The sequence below is a fragment of the Mauremys mutica genome, chromosome 21 (assembly GCF_020497125.1).
Source record: "Mauremys mutica isolate MM-2020 ecotype Southern chromosome 21, ASM2049712v1, whole genome shotgun sequence".
Classification (NCBI taxonomy): domain Eukaryota; kingdom Metazoa; phylum Chordata; order Testudines; family Geoemydidae; genus Mauremys; species Mauremys mutica.
This window is the reverse complement of record NC_059092.1, coordinates 17,625,887-17,642,955: the sequence shown is the minus strand read 5'-3', so window position 1 is coordinate 17,642,955 and position 17,069 is coordinate 17,625,887. Positions and strand designations below refer to the sequence as shown.

The 17,069-nt window shown below is 56.9% G+C and overlaps 1 protein-coding gene and 1 long non-coding RNA gene across 2 annotated transcripts in view; one reads left to right on the top strand and one right to left on the bottom strand.

Annotated features, from left to right (window-relative positions):
- The first annotated feature begins 1,393 nt into the window (after positions 1-1,393).
- On the top strand, positions 1,394-16,597 carry SLC25A34 (solute carrier family 25 member 34). Its single transcript, XM_044996107.1, has 5 exons — positions 1,394-1,908; positions 5,843-5,908; positions 7,860-8,012; positions 11,289-11,423; positions 14,888-16,597. The coding sequence occupies exons 1-5, from the start codon at positions 1,483-1,485 to the stop codon at positions 15,068-15,070; spliced, it is 963 nt and encodes a 320-aa protein (XP_044852042.1). The 5' UTR covers positions 1,394-1,482; the 3' UTR covers positions 15,071-16,597.
- Positions 13,431-17,069, bottom strand: part of LOC123354262 — an 8,721-nt gene continuing 5,082 nt past the window's right edge. Inside the window, exons 2-3 of the long non-coding RNA XR_006574691.1 lie at positions 14,424-14,663; positions 13,431-13,846 (exon numbers count right to left, since the gene is read on the bottom strand). This is a non-coding gene — a long non-coding RNA (uncharacterized LOC123354262). The remainder of the gene's footprint in view (positions 13,847-14,423; positions 14,664-17,069) is intronic.

Sequence of the window (17,069 nt, the reverse complement as noted above, 5' to 3'; positions counted from 1 at the left end):
TTGAAATATTTACCAGAGCTCAGCTCCAGCTGAATTGAATCCCTGCCATCACTACTCTCCTCCCACCGCCCTTTGCTTCTCTATGTAGTACGACCAGGCTGGGTGAGAGGGCTTCTCCTTTGCAGTCCCTACTGGCTGGATCAGCCTCGCCATGTGTCTCTGCCTGAGTAACACTCCAGCTCCTTTTGCATTTCACCTAAAACATTCTCCTGGTCTGACAGCTCATCCTCTTGCCAATGGACTGGGGGAGTGTTAGCAAGAAGTAAGCTCTGGTGAGGGACTGGCTCCTGGAAGGGATAGCTCAGTGGTTTGAGCATTGGCCTGCTAAATCCAAGGTTGTGAGTTCAATTTTTGAGGGGGCCACTTAGGGATCTAGGGCAAAAATCAGTACTTGGTCCTGCTAGTGAAGGCAGAGGGCTGGACTCGATGACCTTCCAGCTCTATGAGATAGGTATACCTCCAGTGTTACCATTATAACCCTCTACAGCCCAAGTGAGTACCTAGGAGGTGGCCAGGCAATTCCTCGGGCCAATCATAGCACGAATGCATCATGTGCAGCCAGCGTGAACAGTGAGGGTCAAAAATACCTTGCCAGGCAGCAGCTCTCCATGAGCAGCTCAGATCCTCTTACTCAAGATCAGTTTACACCATGGATGCCAGGAATCGGGCCAGTGCTTTCTAAGGCAGCCTGGTTCCTGAATCACTGGCACTGGGCGGGCCTGCGTAGTATAAGGGGCCACCTGAGTGCCCACCTCAGCTGTGCCCATCATAGCAGGGTCACCCCTGGGCAACCTGCACCCCCATCATGCCCCAATAGACTGGCTCACCCCAGGGGAGCCTGAACTCTGACTGTCTCCCACACACCAGGTCACCTTGGAGGAGCCCACACACTGACTGTGCCCTGTTCAATGGGTCACTTTGCACTGCAAACGCCGGGTCACCTCAGGGGATCCCATACCCCAACTATCCCCATTCACTGTGTCACCCTGTACCTCGACTGTGCTGCGTACACCAGGTCACCTCAGGGGATCCCATACCCCAACTATCCCCATTCACTGTGTCACCCTGTACCTCGACTGGGTCACCTCAGGGGATCCTGTACCCCAACTATCCCCATTCAGGGGGTCACCCCATTTCCCCCACACTCTGCGGGTGCCCCATCCCCTTTCAATGGGTCACCCTGTACCCCCCGCAGCTGTGCCCCTGCACACGGGGTCACACCCCGCCTGCCCCCCTCCGTAACCCCAGAGCAGCCCCCCGGCGGCTCCCACCCCCCGTCCCGGCGGCGGGTGCCCTGCTGGAGGGAGCTCCGGGCCGGCCGCGGGGCGTGTGCGGGGCAGGCCCGGCCCTGATTGGCCGGGGGCGGGGCCGGGCCGCAGCCGCGGGGCGCCGGGGCGGTGCCAGGAGCGAGCGGCTCGCCCTGCGCGCCTGGGGCTGCTGCCCCGCGGGGCCGGGCTCGTAGCGGGGCCCCGGGTCTCGGCCATGGAGCGCGCCCGCCCGCCGCCCGCCGCCGCGGTCCCGATCCCTGTCCCGGTCCCGATCCCGCCGCACGTGGACCTGGTGCTGGGCGCCGCGAGCTGCTGCCTGGCCTGTGTCTTCACCAACCCGCTGGAGGTGGTGAAGACGCGGCTGCAGCTGCAGGGGGAGCTGCGGCCGCGGGGCACCTACCGCCGGCACTACCGCGGGGTGCTGCGGGCGCTGGGCGCGGTGCGCCGGGCCGACGGGCTGCGGGGGCTGCAGAAGGGGCTGGCGGCCGGGCTGCTCTACCAGGGGCTGATGAACGGGGTCCGCTTCTACTGCTACTCGCACGCCGAGGACCGCGGGCTCACGCAGCAGCCCGGCGGGACCGTCGCGGCCGGGGCCATCGCGGGGGCGCTGGGCGCGTTTGTGGGCAGCCCGGCTTATCTGGTGAGTACGCCGCAGGTAGCCCCGCCGGGCCGCCGGCCTCCCCCGCGGGCTGGGTGCGGGGCTGGTGCCGCCCGGCGCTCCTCGTTCCCTCCCGCACGGTCACCTGCAGGCAGGATCCCCTCCCGAGCACCTGTTGCGCTGCGAAACCAAAACCGCTGCCGCGGCCGGCTCCAGAGGGGGCTGCATGTCAGTGCTGGGGGAAGCGATGCGCCTGCTGGCGTGTTTGGAGCCCTGGCCCCCTGCGCAGATGCTGTGGCAGCCTCCGCTGCTGCGGTGTTTGCTGGAGGAATTCTGGCCCTGTGCCGCCAGCCTGAGTTAGGGGGAAGGCAGGTGGCTGGTTGGGGCGAGGAGGGGACACGGCTCGGGGTCACTGCAGTGGCAGCTCCATGCATTGCCCCCTCAGAGCGGAAGAGTGGTGGGATTCTCCAGAAGGGCTGAGGTGGGGGCTGCGCTGCAGGGGGTGGCTCTTGGGGGGCAGCTGGGATGCGCTGGTCACACGGTACCAGGCTAGTACCAAGCTGATATCCCAGGAGACCAAACTAGCTATCGGGCCACCTCTCTTCAGGGAGCACTGTCACGCGTGGCCATTCAGCCGCAAGCTGGTAGCTCTGTCTGCCCCCCTGGCTCTGGGTGGAGGATCACCCCCATAACAGAGACTCTTGGTCTGGAATGTATCGGCCTCCATTGCATTTTGCATGGAGATTCCGGGCTTGTTTGAACCCCAAGTGCAACCCATGTGGGTGAAACTGATGCAAATGCTCGCCCAAACCCCGCCCTGCCAAAGCCCCAGAGCTGTGCGGGGGCAGCAGTGGCTCCCGGTCACACCAGCTGTCAACATTGGAGAAGGGCGGGAATCTCGCCAACGGGTCTAGAAACAAAACAAACCCCTCGGAGCCCACAGAACAGACCAGAAACGGAAGGGGGAGGGGAGCTTAACATCTGAGACTGACCCAGGACCTCAGTGCGATGGTCTTTGAGAACGTAGCACCACCCCGCCCCATAGATACACAAGGGAGGGCTAGACTTTAACAGGAGCTGGCTGGACCCGTTCTCCTGCAAAAAGGTTTTAACTATATCCTTGTCTTTGCTGCTGGAAAAGCTCATATGCTTCCGGAGAGGAGCGTGGGCCCCCCCTGCTTATGATTTCCCTTCGACAGAAGTGGCAGCTCCCATCCGGATAGCACCAGGGGCTCTAATGAGAGAAAGTGGGTCAGCGGAAGGGGGTGGGGGGAGACGAGGGCTCCTGCCACCTGTAAAAGTTGTTATGAACGTGCCCCGTGTGTCAGCGTCGCTCAGCGGGTGGCCTCCAGTGACATTTCTGGGTCATTACGGATCCTGTTCCCAGACTGGCCTGGGGTCCCTGTGAAGCACCTGGTTTATGGCCCCCTTCCCAGCCTTGGAAGAATTCCCAGAGCGCCCCCCGCAGCAGTGCCAGAGTGACGGCTCACCCTGTGGGGCCTGCAGGGGACTATAGCTGGGGGAGCAGCTGGCTGACTCTTCTGGCCCCCACCTGCCCGTCCCCGTCAGCCCATCTCTGCGCTGCTGGAGGGGCTGGAGTGTTCACAGAACAGTTTGGGTGGGGTGGGTTCCATGGGGCAATGAGTTCTGGAGGAGACTTGCAGCGCCCCGGACACCTGGGTTCGATCTTAATAAGGTCGGGGGAGGGTTGGTCGTGGCAAGTCCCTTTCCGTGCACCTGGCAAATCTGGTATGTTCTCTGCCGGGCAGACCTGGGAGTGAGCTAGGCTGAAGCAGAGCAGGTCACAGCAGAGGGGCCTCTGTCGGAGTGGGGGCAGACCAGGGAGACTGCGGGTCAGGATTGAGGGGCGTTAGTAGAACTGTAGGGGAGAACCCAAGACACAAGCAGAGGGGCTGTGGTAGGACTGAGGGGCTTGGCGTAGCCGCAGTGGACAGCTCAGGACTGGACCAGCCAGGGTTCTGTGGGTCAGGCCTGGGGACATTGGCAGAGTTGGGGTGTGTGGGGAAAACAGATAAGAGAAACCGTTCAGCCTGGGGGAAATGCTCTGGATGGGGATGGAAGGGTTATGAGAGTCGGTGGAGGGGAGCCTGGCCCATGGGCACACAGCTGCTCAGTCTGGATGGTGGCTTGGGAACAGTGTCTGAGCTCAGCTGAGATGCTGCGTTGGGGTGTCTGCCCTGGGGCTGCCACGGTCGCTCCCGTGAAGCCCGAGCTGAGGTGGTGATGACCTTTATCCATCCCTCTAAAGTGGATGTTCGTTGGGCTCTGGAGAGGAGGAGAGACCGGGGCTTGACAGCTGCAAGGGAAGAAAACAACAGTGCTCAAAGTCTGAACGGGAGCCAGGCGGAGACTCATGCAACCCCGCCCCCAGCTCCTGTCTGCTGGGGTGAGTGCTGAGGGGCCAGGCAGGCTTACAAAGAGGCAAATTGTTCATTCTCCCCAGGAGCCTGAGCTCCCCCGGGACCCTTTCCCCCTAGCTCTATAGGATGCTTTGCAGCCCGCAGATCAGTCTCATTAGACACGAACCCAGGCAGGTGGAGGAAGGGTGAGTGCGGATGGTGGGGTTATATTTTTGCCCCTCCTCGGCTCTGATTTCGGAATCACATCTGCTGAGCTCACAGTAATTGTGAGGAAATCAAATGCCATCTGCTTTTGCCAAAAGAAAATCAAAGCTGGGAGTGGACGGAGCCCCACTCGCTGGCTTAGCAGAGGGAACGTGTGCTATCGGGTGAGTCTGGGGAAGTAAATTCCTTCCCTGGTAATAAACCCACGTGACCCATCGGCGGTGCCAGTTGGTCACCAGTCAACTGATCCAAAAGCCACTTTAATATCACTAGATCACAAGCTCTTGGTTGGTTTCGAGCATGTCAGGAAGGGGGGCAGCTGAATGGGCATAAGGGTTTCTCTAGTGCTTTTCATCCTGGAGGATCCTAGGGGCATGTACAGGAATCGCTTCACCCTCTACTGTAAATGCAGCCATCTCTGGGGTGGGATGTGGTAGCTGTTTAACAGCGCACAGCAACGTGATACAGCTGCTGAGGAGAGGAAGTGAATGAAAGCACAGGGGTATTCAGGGAGGTGAAATGTATTTAACCAAAGCGGAATTTGGCCACAACACTGGGGCTCATGCCTCTAAGCTAACAAGTAGACACCTAAAGTTAGGCTCCCAAATCCATGTTTAGGTGCCAAATTAAGTGACCTGATTTTTAAAAGCGCTGATCCCCCAGCACCTCCCATTGATGCTGCTGGATGCTCAGTACTCGACAAGCACCATGCTGGGGCTTAAAGACTCTGAGGGAACAGCGCTGCCTCCTGGAACCCCAACACCATTTCCAGCAGCTCCCCTGCTCCTCCTCAGAGGTCTGACCCGGCTCAGCGTAGGAGCCGAGGACCTGTGACATGGATCAGACCAGGGGTCCAGTTACTCTAGTGTCACGTCCCAGCACCAGCTGCTTCAGACTACGATGCAATAAACCCCGTAGTGGACCCGTGGAGGGTAAATTAGAGAAGAAACTTCCTGCCAGTCAAGTTATACCCTTGTGAGGGGAGCATGGGCAGCCCAGGAGGGGTTCGGTGGGGGGGATGCTGGCTCCCAATGTGGGTCACAGCAGTGGTGGCACTTGGATCGTTGGCAGCAGAGAACTTCCGTGGGAGGGTTTGGGAAAGGGCCTCCTGGACTTGATCTCTGTGATGAGGCTGGGTGGGGCCCATGGAGGGTGGGTGCCCGGTTTTTTCCCCCATCACTAGGACAGGTTGCAAGTTGGGGCCTGGATCTTCACTCCCTTGCACTGGAAGAGACTAGGAGGAGCGGGAGTGGTTCAGTGGGGTGACTCCTGCCATCCACTGGGGCCTGAGCCAGCCCCACCACACGGGTATCTAACTTGCTATGAGGGGCTGGGTGCAGCCTGGCAACTTGCTCCTTTGTAACCTGGTGAATTCCCTTTAATCGTGACAGGTCAAAACGCATCTGCAAGCCCAGACGGTGGCAGCCATGGCTGTGGGGCATCAGCACAAGCACCAGGTGAGCAGAGGGTTCGGGGATCTGCCCCGTCTTCCCTGGAGCAGTGGTTAACGCTGGAGGTGGGCTGAGGAGTGCTGTGTGCACAGGACACTGCGGGGACTGCGTGGCTGTGCTGGGTGTCGAGTGGGCGTTGTGTTGGGATTTGAGGGTGAGCTGCAGCTGGGTCTCTCTCGGCCCCTCTTTTTAAATGGCTACAACACCCCCCCGTTACACATCATATGACCGCCCTGACCCCCCTGGCTCTGAGTCGGGGCATAGAATTCTCTCTGGATCTTGTGACCAGTGTGAACTTGTGGTGCCTCTGGGCAGCTTGATCAAAGTCAAGTTTGGTTTATTGGTTCACAGAAATTTAACAAGCAAAGAGAAACAGGGTTAAAATAATAAGAGTCTAAACGCGTTCTGTCACCTGACCTGAGCCTCTCCCTGCCAGTAGGTTCCACGTAAGGCACCCAGCTGTGGGGAGACAGGTTGCATCTTATAATGGCTGCATCTTGGATAGTCTGTCACCCCATCAGTATCTCTGCCCCCTGAAATCACAGGTTGTCTTTTTATCCCTTCCACAACCCAGTCCCACGTGGTGATCCCCTGTGGTTTTGTGCTTGGCACCTGAACCTGGCCAGACTAGTTTCTGCATTTCTCCAGACTTTCTGCTCTTTGCACAGTAGCTTCTTGGTGGTGTCCCACTGAGCACCGGGGGATTGATTCTGTCTTCAGCCATTGTCCATGGGTTCTGCAGGATTTAACCCTTAGCTGCCTTTTAGCCAGCAACACCTCAGCATCCAAACCCACAGAGATTATGTGCAGATATATTAGAGTCGTAAACATTGATACAGAGAATTCCTATGTTCTCCACAGTAGGAGAATGTGCAAAGAGGGTCTGAATGCATAGCACTATGGGGGCTGTGTGTGTGCATGCATGTGAGATGAGTGTGTGCATGTGTGGTTTTTTGTGTAGTAAATCCAAGTGGGCCTGCATGGATGTGTAAGTTTGCCATGCCGTGCCTACTGGGTCCCTGTGTGCACATCTAGTGGAAATGCCTGGGTGCCCATGAGAACGGTGAGAGCAGTGGATGTGTGTGCCTGAGTGTGATGTGTGGCAGATGGATACATGAATGTGACATGAACGGTGCATGTGTGTGCATGTGTCCATGACACATGTGGTGAATGTGTGACATGTAGCAGCACATGCTGTCTGGCCTGGGACATGAAGGACGCTCGCACCTGAGTGGAACAGGGAACCACTGGGTTTTCATGCCTGTTCCCCTGGAACGCACTGGTCCTGTTCCCTCCGGGGGGCCCCCTTTGTCGAGGCTCCTGCTGCTGCCTTGCTCTGTACACAGTGACTCACTCCCATTAATGCTCCTGCAGATGACGACACAGAGTGTTTTTCAACAAGAAAGTTGCTGAATGGGAGGAACGGGCCTGGGCGGGCGAGGTCGGGGGGGCGGATTGTTGTCATGGGCCATTTGCTGTTGGGGACTCTGGTGACGCTGGCTCCACCAGGCTGTTTGTGTTTCTCTGCGCGGCAGCCACACGGAGCAGGTTCCAAAGTCCTCGGCACTTTTACTGGCTCCACTCCTAGGGGCGGTGGAAGCAAAGGCCTCCTCACGGGCTGTAGGTCCAGGGTGGCCAGGACACGCAGTACATGTCTGTCCCAGGCTGCGGGGCGTAGCCACGAACTATGTAAGTGGACTATGTACGTGGAATCCTGGGGCTGCCCCGCTTATCTCAGGTACTAATTTACAGGCACATCCTCTGCCAGGCTGCGTTCTTGGCACAGGCTCGCTCAGGTGGCCGTGAGCTACATCAGAGCCGCTGACTGGATGCAGCAGGCCCTGCCCACTGGGGTACTGGATCGACCCAGAGGTTCCCCCCGTACTCCCAGAGATCCCTAAATCCTCCTGTTTTGTGCCACTCTAATATCCCCTCACCTGTCTGATTCTCTGCCTAGGGCGTCTCCAACGCCTTTGAGACCATCTACAGGAAGCAGGGGCTCGTGGGCCTGTGGCGGGGTGTGAACGGCGCTGTGCCTCGCGTCATGGTGGGCTCTGCGGTGCAGTTGGCCACCTTTGCGTCAGCCAAAGAGTGGGTCGAGAAGCTCCAGGTGAGCAGCGGTGGGAGGGGCTGCTTGGCCCCTAAGGGGTGAGAGATGGGCAGGGCCATGGGGCCTGGCTCTGGAGTAGTGTTGCCAACTTTCTAATTGCAGAAAACCGAACACCCTTGCCTTGCCCTGCCCTGCCCCCCTCTGAGGCCCCGTCCCCACCCCACCCCTTCTCTCAGGCCTCGCCCACGCTCACTCCATTCCCCCCTCCCGCCCCCTCCGTCGCTCGCTCATTTTCACTGGGCTGGGTCAGGGGCTTGAGGTGCAGGCTCTGTCTGGGGGTGCAGGCTCCTGGGTGGGGCCAGAAATGAGGGGTTCTGGGTGTGGGAGGGGGCTCCAGGCTCAGGCAGGGCGTTGGGGTGCAGGAGGGAGAGAGGGCTCTGGGCTGGGGCTGGCGATGAGGGGTTCAGAGTGCAGGAGGGGGCTCAGGGCTGTGGCAGGGAGTCTGGGATATGGGCTCCAGGCGTCGCTCACCTCAGGCGGCCCTGGCACAAGGAAGTCCACGTGGCTCCCGGGAAGCAGTGGCATGTCTCTCCAGCTCCTAGGCGGAGGTGCAGCCAGGGGGGTCTGTGTGCTGCCCCCACAGCTCCCATTGGCTGTGGTCCCCCCGGCTGTCCCTCCACCTAGGAGCTGGAGGGACATGCCGCTGCTTCCCAGGAGCCGTGTGGAGCTGGGCACGTAGCCTGACTTAGCCCTGCTGCAGCCAACCAGACTTTAAGCGGGCCAGTCAGGGGTGCTTATCAGAGCAGCCAGGGTCCCTTTTCAACCAGGCCCTCCGATCGAAAACCGGATGCCCCCTCCCTTGATTTATTAAATACAAAAATAGGATTTAAGTGGTTCCAAGTAATAACAGACAGAACAAAGTGAATTACCAAGCAAAATTAAAATAAAACACGCAAGTCTAAACCTAATACAGTAAGAAAGTGATTACAGAGGAAATCTCACCCTCAGAGATGTTCCAGGAAGCTTCTTTTACAGACTAGCCTCCTTCTAGTCTGGGTCCAGCAATCACTCACACCCCCTTGGTTACTGTCCTTTGTTCCAGTTTCTTTCAGGTATCATTTGGGGGTGGAGAGGCTCTCTTGAGCCAGCTGAAGACAAAATGGAGGGGTCTCCCAGGGGTTTAAATAGACTTTCTCTTGTGGGTGGACACCCCTCCCTCCCCCTGTGTAGAATCCAGCTACAAAATGGAGTTTTGGAGCCACATGGGCAAGTCACATGTCCATGCATGACTCAGAACGGACAGGTAGCAGCCATTGTTCACATGCTCCCTTGAACGTCCTCAAGTAGATTTCTTATGTGGATTCGGAGCCTTCTAAGATCCATCGTCCATTAAGTGTTTCTTGATTGGGCACCTAACTTGTAAATTCCTTTCTAAAGAAGCTGCCCAAATCCCTTACTAAGGCTACTTAAAATCAAACGAGTACACAGCCAATATTCATAAGTTTGAATACAACAATGACACATGCATACAAATAGGATGAATAGATTCAGTAGATCATAACCTTTGCGGAGATATGTTACATGGCATATGTAACACAAAACATATTCCAGTTATGTCAGATATACAGTCATAAGCATATTTCCATAAAGCCTGATGGGGGGGGCAGCATCACAGTGGACCTCTAAGGCCTGTCATTTAAGACAAGCAGCCACGAAGCTGCAGCCTGGTTTCCGGGGCCATCTGTGTCCCAAGGTCCCTGGTCCAGTCGCTTGCAGTATCTCTTCAGAGATGATGCTCATGCCGGGGCTCCCCACCCAGGGCTCCCCCTGCTTTAGATCCCCAAGACGGAATCTGTCCTTTGTGCGTGGATGCAGCCACCCCCGTGGAGTGACCCCACTCCTGGGAGGCAAACTCAGGGCTCCAGTGGGGCAGTGCAGAGCGCCACCTGCTGAGCCAGGCAGCTTCTTATTCATTCATCCAGGCTCCGCAGACAGTGGGGTTCAGGGAAGGAAAGGGAGCCGCCGGCAGGGGAAATCTCTGTTCTGGCTCCCTTTGTTGTAGGAACGCCACAGCTGTCTTCCTTGCAACCGATTCATTCACGTGGTGCACAGAAATAGCCCACGACACACACGAGCTCCCCTGCTGTGGACTGGTGGGAGCCGGGGCTGGTGTCAGTTTCACATCGGTCTTTGTTCCCTTAGAGACAGTGGTGCCTATTCCCCATATCAGGTCTGACTCAGGCCTTCATGACCAGCAAAGCAAGCAGCTGCTGGACTGCCAGGAAGGCCAGGGGGCTGCCAGGAAGGCCAGGGGGCTGTCAGATTTAACCCCCCAGCCCCGCTCCAACTCCCCAGGAGTGGGGGTGGGTGGGTGAGGCTGTCTCATAGCCTGCCCTCCCCCCCGCTGGCCACTCAGGAGCCTCCCAGACTGACAGGCCGGCTCTGCTCCTAATGTAACTCAGAACAACACAGCGCTCCTGTCCTCGAGTCGATCCCTCCCCAGCCCTTGGCGCTGACTCTGTGCTTTCTCACCACGAGATCAACAGGGCTCTGGTGCGGGCGAACGTGCAGGGAGGCAAGCGGAACTGACACGCCGCTTAAAACGTGCTTTATCCTGGCTTTTTGCCTGGATCATCAAAGCTAAAAATAACAGCGGGGCCGGGTGAGCAGGTGGGGGCAGGCCTGCTGCTCCCAGCCCACAGAAAGCTAAACAGCTGCCTGAAGAGGACACCTAGAGGGCTGGGCCATCTCCCCTCATGCTGTCGGTGCCAGTCGCTGCTTTAACGGGCCCGTCTGCTGCCCCCTAGGGGCTAGAAATTAATTGCACCTCCGTGTCTCTAGAGACGGGTTCTCAGGCACACGTGGATCAGCATTTCGTCATCCTTGTGGTTCAGGATTCGGATCCAGGGCTCCAGTTCAGCCCATTAGAGAGATGGGGGGAAACCAGCAAAATTTGGGGTGGATCAGGCTCAGCTTTTGAACACCTCAAGGTTCAAAGGGGTGGGTGGAGCGTCAGGTTCAAGGGTTTGGTTTGACCCATGGCACAGAAGGGAGCATTTGTGAAATTTGGAGCCAGCTTCATGTTTCTGGCCCTGTCCAGGAGCTCAGGGGTGTCTGGATTTGGGTTAGGGCCTGGGGCTTTCCCCACCCTCAGTGGGCATGGTGGGTCACCTCGAGGAGTGCTGGATCCCTAGACAGCCTCATCTTTCCCCCACGTTTACCTGGCCTCCTCCCTGCACACGCGTGTCATCTCCGTTGCTCTGGTGATGGTGACGTTCTCGTTCTCATGGCAACGCTGGTGCAGGGGATGAGTCTAACTGGTCCCCTGTCTGGCAGTGGTTCAAGGAGGGCAGCTGGATGGTGGCCTTGGCGGGAGGCATGATCAGCAGCGTGGCGGTGGCCGTGGCGATGACTCCCTTCGATGTGGTCAGCACCAGGCTCTATAACCAGCCCGTGGATGAGCGGGGCATGGTAAGTATGTCCCGCAGGTGGGAGGCCAGATCCCCATTTACTGATGGCAGGGCTGTACAGGCAGGCTGCCGAAGAGCTGGGCTTGGATCCCAGAGGTTCCTGGCTCGCCGCCCTGTGCTCAGTCCACTAGGCCGTGCTACCTGGAGCATCTTCATGTGCACCAGTCTACTGAACGCGCCCAACTTCACAGCATGTAAAAGCAAAATCCGCACCATGCTGCTCAAGGCCAGGCACAGGCAGCCAGCCCCGGATTAAACCAACACCACCCACCTCCTAGCTGCTATATGCCAGCCCCACGGCGAGTGACCAGCTGAGCCATGCACCCTCCTGAGCCCGGCTGGACTAATGGGTAGTGAATCCCAGAACGGTGGGGCCTCCTTGGAGATCACCCTGCTGACAGCTCCCTGGGCTTCCAGTGCAGGGCTGCTCATTTGAGCATCTCTGCTCAGCTGACCTTTGCTGAGGTGGGGCCTGGCTGCTGGGAGACCCAACCCATAGAAGGGCTCCACAGATCAGAGTCGACAGTTTTCCACCCAGACGCCGGTGCAGACGGGGGAGAATAGGCGGGAAAGCCTCCTGAAGCTGGCTGCACCCACGTTCGGCACTAGCTGAGGAGCACGTGTCCGTCTATGTTGCAGTAGTCCAGCCTGAGAGCTCACAAGGACGTGAGAACCCTTGCGAGGTCCAGATACAGGGTGAACGGTTCCCACTGGAGATGGAGGAGACCTGGTGGCATTTGGCCCCGTCTCGTCCACAAAAGTGCAACATCTCGCAGGTTTTAATTTGAAAAGAAAGGACCCAGATTCTGCCCTCAGTTACTCCGGCGCATCAATACTCCGGCGCAGGCTGGTCAATCTCACTTTGGGGTAACTGGCAACACAGTCTGGCTTGTTAATGGCGCTGTTATTGAACCATGGTGTTTCAATACTTTATCTGTTTCAATGCAAAACCCACCCTTTTGTGAAAAAGGTGCGTCAAGCTGCCCTGGTGGCTCCAGAGCATGAGTGCCAACCTCAGGGCAGACTGCTAAGAACCAGGGCACAAACTCCAAACTGGTTGTGAGTCCTATACCTACAATTCTCAAGCGTCAACTGCTCAGACACTGTAACAGCCTGACCATGGAGTCACAGACAGTCCCCTTGGGTACACTGATCTATCTTGCCACCCAAGTAAGCCTGCCTTTGTGATAGATGGCCCCCTACAGTGGATGATAGGGGTTACAGTGGACGAGAAGCTGAATATGAGTCAACAGTGTGCCCTTGTTGCCAAGAAGGCTAACGGCATTTTGGGTTGTATAAGTCAGGGCATTGCCAGCAGATCGAGGGACATGATCATTCCCCTCTATTCGACATTGGTGAGGCCTCATCTGAAGTACTGTGTCCAGTTTTGGGCCCCACACTACAAGAAGGATGTGAAAAAATTGGAAAGAGTCCAGCGGAGGGCAATAAAAATGATTAGGGGGCTGGAGCACATGACTTATGAGGAGAGGCTGAGGGAACTGGGATTGTTTAGTCTGCAGAAGAGAAGAATGAGGGGGGATTTGATAGCTGCTTTCAACTACCTGAAAGGGGGTTCCAAAGAGGATGGATCTAGACTGTTCTCAGTGGTACCTGATGACAGAACAAGTAGTAATGGTCTCAAGTTGCAGTGGGGGAGGTCTAGGTTGGATATTAGGAAAAACTTTTTCACTCAGAGAGTGGTGAAGCACTGGAATGGGTTACCTAGGGAGGTGGTGGAATCTCCTTCCTTTGAGGTTTTTAAGCTTGACAAAGCCCTGGCTGGGATGATTTCGTTGGGGTTGGTCCTGCTTTGAGCAGGGGGTTGGACTAGATACCTCCTGAGGTCCCTTCTAACCCTGAGATTCTATGATTCTACACCAAAAATCACTACAAGATTCAGGTTATTCCCAGTCCCAAAGGACCAGTCACTTACTCCAGGTCAGTTGCACCTTAGATCTCATACGGAAGACAAGGCTTGTAGACACTCCTGTAATAAACAATCTGAGGATTTACTAACCTGGACAAGGAAATAGGAGAGTTACTTACAGGGTTAAAGCGGACACATACAAATGAGTTACAGTCTTAAGTTTCAGAAGGTAATAGAAGCAGGCTTTGTGTGCCCGTTAGGGCTAACCCATGGCAAACACTGAGCACCTTTTGCTTATGCTTAGAATTCCTTGCTCCTTAGCATAAAAAACACAAGTTTCTCCTCGTTAGGGCTTTTTATTCCTTCCCCGCTTCTGCTCCAAGTTGCAAATTCAGCTGGTGGAAGGAGTTCAGTTACAAGTCTCCTCCTCGGGGGCGGGAAGAGGCCTGGATCTTCACTCCCTTGCACTGGAAGAGACTAGGAGGAGCGGGATGTCCTCTGATGTTCCACAATGCTTTGCCTGGCGTTGATGGGCTGGAGCCAACACCTGTTGGAAACTAGTATTTCACATTCATTAATGCTTCTCTCCTGCCTGATGACTTACAGCTACACGGCAAACGTTCTAACGGGGGATACAGATATTGTGAGATGAATGCAGGCAACTACTTACAAGCATTTCATAAAGTCTAAAGACATTTCTATAACTCTAACACCTATTTTAACAATACTGGCACACAGAGGAACCAGACTGCTATGTGTTTGTCACTGTTCCATTGAGACCTAGGGGTCGTGCGCTGCAAGCGTCACAGGCTGTAATTTGGGAGTGGGGAGGCGGGGGGACTACAAAATAGAACCGTTTGTGCCTCAATTTTTCCATCAGTAAAATGGGGCTAAGTAGTGTTGGCTTCCCCCAAACCGACTAGTGTGAGGACTCATTAACCACTGTCTGCAGCACTTGGAGATCCTCACAGAAGGGGCTCAGAGCATTGTGAATTATTCTGTTTATTGAGCTCTTGGGGGAGGGAGGGGGAGTTTTCAGTAGTGCTCAGCATTAACATGCATGGCTCTTCTGAAAATCTGGCCTGGCTTGGATGTTAAAGCTGGAGAAAAGCAGGAGTAGGGAGGCAGGGTTACCTCTGTATACAGCATTTGACCATTCCTGGAGCCTCTGGCCGGTTCTGGTGTCCACACAGCGAAAAGGATGTTGACAAATTGCCGAGGGTCAGAAAGATGCCACAGGAATGCTCTGAAGTCTGGGAAACTAGTGAGAGATGAGAGAAGGCCTGGCGGTTTCATTTCACGAGAGACGGTGAAGAGGTGACTCGATCGCAGTCCGCGTGACTACGTGGGGAAGGGATTTCTGGCTCTTTTAATCTAGCAGAAAAAGACAGTGAGATCCAGTGGCTGGAAGCTGAAGCTATACAGACTAGAAATAAGGTGCTTGTTACTAACAGGGAGAAATTAATCCTTTGGAGTGGTGGTCCTTGCTGGCCTTACAATCAGTGAGTGAGTTACCATAGCATGTATATTAAACGGGAGCGGAGTCGTGTGTGTGCTGGGGCAGGTTTTTGATGCCTCTCCGTGTCTCCTGTCCCCAGGGGAAGCACTACCGAGGGCTCCTCGACTGCTTTGTGCAGATCTCCAGGAAAGAGGGCGTCCTGGCTCTGTACAAAGGGATCGGTCCTGCCTACCTCCGCCTGGGGCCTCACACCATCCTCAGCCTGCTCTTCTGGGACGAGCTCAGGAAGCTCACCTACCGCCACCAGCAGCATGGAGTTTAAGCCCCTGCGGCCACGTGGGCACATCCGGCCATGAGATCACCTGCGCGTGGACTCGGGGGTCTCTCCGCCAGCCTGATGGGACCAGAAGCAGGGGATGGGGGGATACGGCAGTATAGGAGCCCAGGCAGTCAGCTCAGGACTTTCAGGGGGTGCTGAAATCCCCCAGATTTGTAGGGTTTCAGGAGAGAGGAGCTCTGTCTCCAACTCCACTGCCTACAATGGGCTCCCACCTGCAGCCACCCCTCAGAGCGAGAGCGGGCTTCCATCCAGGAGCGCTGGCCAGCTGCTGTGGAGCGAGAGGGAGCTGTCCTCTGCGTGTGCCTGGGAACCAGGAGGTCTGCGTTCTGATCCCAGCTCTGACACAGACTCCCTACTGGGGCCTTGGGCAAGCCCATGTCCCCGCTCTGTGCCTCAGTTTCCCCATCTGTGACATGGGGATCTTCCTAGGTGCCTCCTCAGAGGGCAGTTGTGAGGATTAAACGACCTGATGTTCTGTAAAGAGCTGGGTAGATACATGTGCCAGGTGGATTCTTGCCAGGTAAACTTGGCCTTCAAAGGACTTAAGGGACCCTGTGCCGTTCCTAAGCGTCGTTCAAGGAGGTGTTCCCCGGTGCAGGCCTTGGCCTTCTTCCTTGAGTAAATCGCATTTAACCCATTGTACCAGGAGCTGCTGCAGGGAAGGGTGGACTGTCACGGACAGGGTACAAAGATTTCAGTCTGGAGGCAAATCCTGCAGCAGAGCGGTGGTGCCGGAGCAATCTGTCCTGCAGAGCACGTACCTGGCAACGCACAGTCCCAGCATGGTGCCAGCCTGGGTTGCCCATGCACTGTGCCCATCCCTGTCTCGCGAGAAGTTCCAGGCACTCAGACACCAGGCACGGCACAGGCACCAAAATCAGCCGGAAGCAAAGTGGTGAGAGGCTGCCCCCAGGTGTGGGGCAAGGGGGGGAGGCAGGCCTGGGTTTCACGGTGAATTTGATTTGCTAGTTTGGGGTTAACTTTTGGCACTTGCTTCTCCTGCCCTTGTAAGGCAGGAACTCCCCCCAAATCACCACCTCCCCCTAGCCCTGCTCAGCCAGATTCCAGGGATGATTCCCCCCAGATTCCTCCCAGCTCTGCTCAGCCCGGCTGCACCCAGAGGTGCAGGCTGCGCTCGGTGTTCCAAGGTCCTTGCACGCAGCTGGGGGCACGTGCTGGGGGCAGATGCTGTGCCACAGACCGGGTCACTGGGGCCTGCTCCTGCCCTCCCCGGGGGCAAGCAGGAGAACATCTCCCTGAGCAGGGGGGACGTCTAAGTCCCGGGCTCTGACAGTTGGGGCCTGCCACATCTCTAAGCCTTAATCTCACCCTGCCCTAGTGCCTGGCAGGCGCTGGGTGCCACTGAGACAGTGCTGCCCGCTCTGGGCAGGGGTCACCAGCTCCCAGCACAGCGTTCGCTTCTACTCAGCAGATGCTGGAACCTGAGCCCCAGCTCCGGGCCGCTTGCCGCAATCAAATAAAAGATTTTTTTCTACTTTCTTATTTTTACCTCTCTCCAGCGGGTTTTTATTTTGCTGCTGAACCAGGTTCCTTCCCTCTTCCCCGTGCCAGCCACCTGCTTCTGCTGGGAGTACGGTGCCCAAATCACCCCGCATCACCCCCATCTCAGTGTGCTGCCAGTGAACACTGTTGTGGGGGGAGATTTGGGGATGGGCCTCCCGGCTGGACATTTCAGGTACCAGCAAGTTTGAACCGATGCAGGGGCAACTCTGGTTTTGCCACGGGAACGTGGCAGCAGTGGGCTCTCCCTGTACCCTCACACCCGGAAAAGGAGATGAGATCACTGCGTCAGTAAGGAGCTGGGGGCTCTCGTGACAGATTTCGATTCCTCCCACCCTGGGGCCAGCACTGCCAACCCCCCCCCCCCCCAGACGGCACCAACCGCCCCGGCTCAAACCGCCCCCCTCCCCAGATGGCACCAACCGCCCCGGCTCAAACCGCCCCCCTCCCCAGATGGCAC